Source organism: Crocuta crocuta, unplaced genomic scaffold (assembly GCF_008692635.1).
Source record: "Crocuta crocuta isolate KB4526 unplaced genomic scaffold, BGI_CrCroc_1.0 scaffold466, whole genome shotgun sequence".
Lineage (NCBI taxonomy): Eukaryota > Metazoa > Chordata > Mammalia > Carnivora > Hyaenidae > Crocuta > Crocuta crocuta.
The window spans coordinates 7,934,136-7,934,356 of NW_027529672.1; the positions used below are offsets into that span (position 1 = coordinate 7,934,136).

At 74.2% G+C, this 221-nt stretch overlaps 1 protein-coding gene across 1 annotated transcript in view; it reads left to right on the forward strand.

Moving 5' to 3' along the window:
* Positions 1-221, forward strand: part of PWWP2B (PWWP domain containing 2B) — a 19,392-nt gene that overhangs the window by 4,467 nt on the left and 14,704 nt on the right. The window contains 2 exon segments of the mRNA XM_077762920.1: positions 1-210; positions 212-221. The exon segment at positions 1-210 is cut by the window's left edge and continues 25 nt beyond it; the exon segment at positions 212-221 is cut by the window's right edge and continues 824 nt beyond it. Of these exon segments, the coding sequence (XP_077619046.1) occupies positions 1-210; positions 212-221 (220 nt within the window).

The following is a 221-nucleotide window of genomic DNA, read 5'->3' on the forward strand; positions in this document are numbered from 1 at the left end:
CGACTCCACAGCCACCGCGAGGAGGAGCAAGAGGGAGAAGCGAGAGGACGCCAAGGCGCGGGTGCCGCGGAGCCCGGCCATCAAGATCTCCTACAGCACGCCGCAGGGCACGGGCGAGGTCGTGGAGATCCCCTCCCGCGTGCACGGGTCCCTCGAGCCCTTCTGCCCCGCCCAGGCCCCGCCCAGTGGCAGCCAGGACCCCGGGGGCCCCGCCGCCTCCA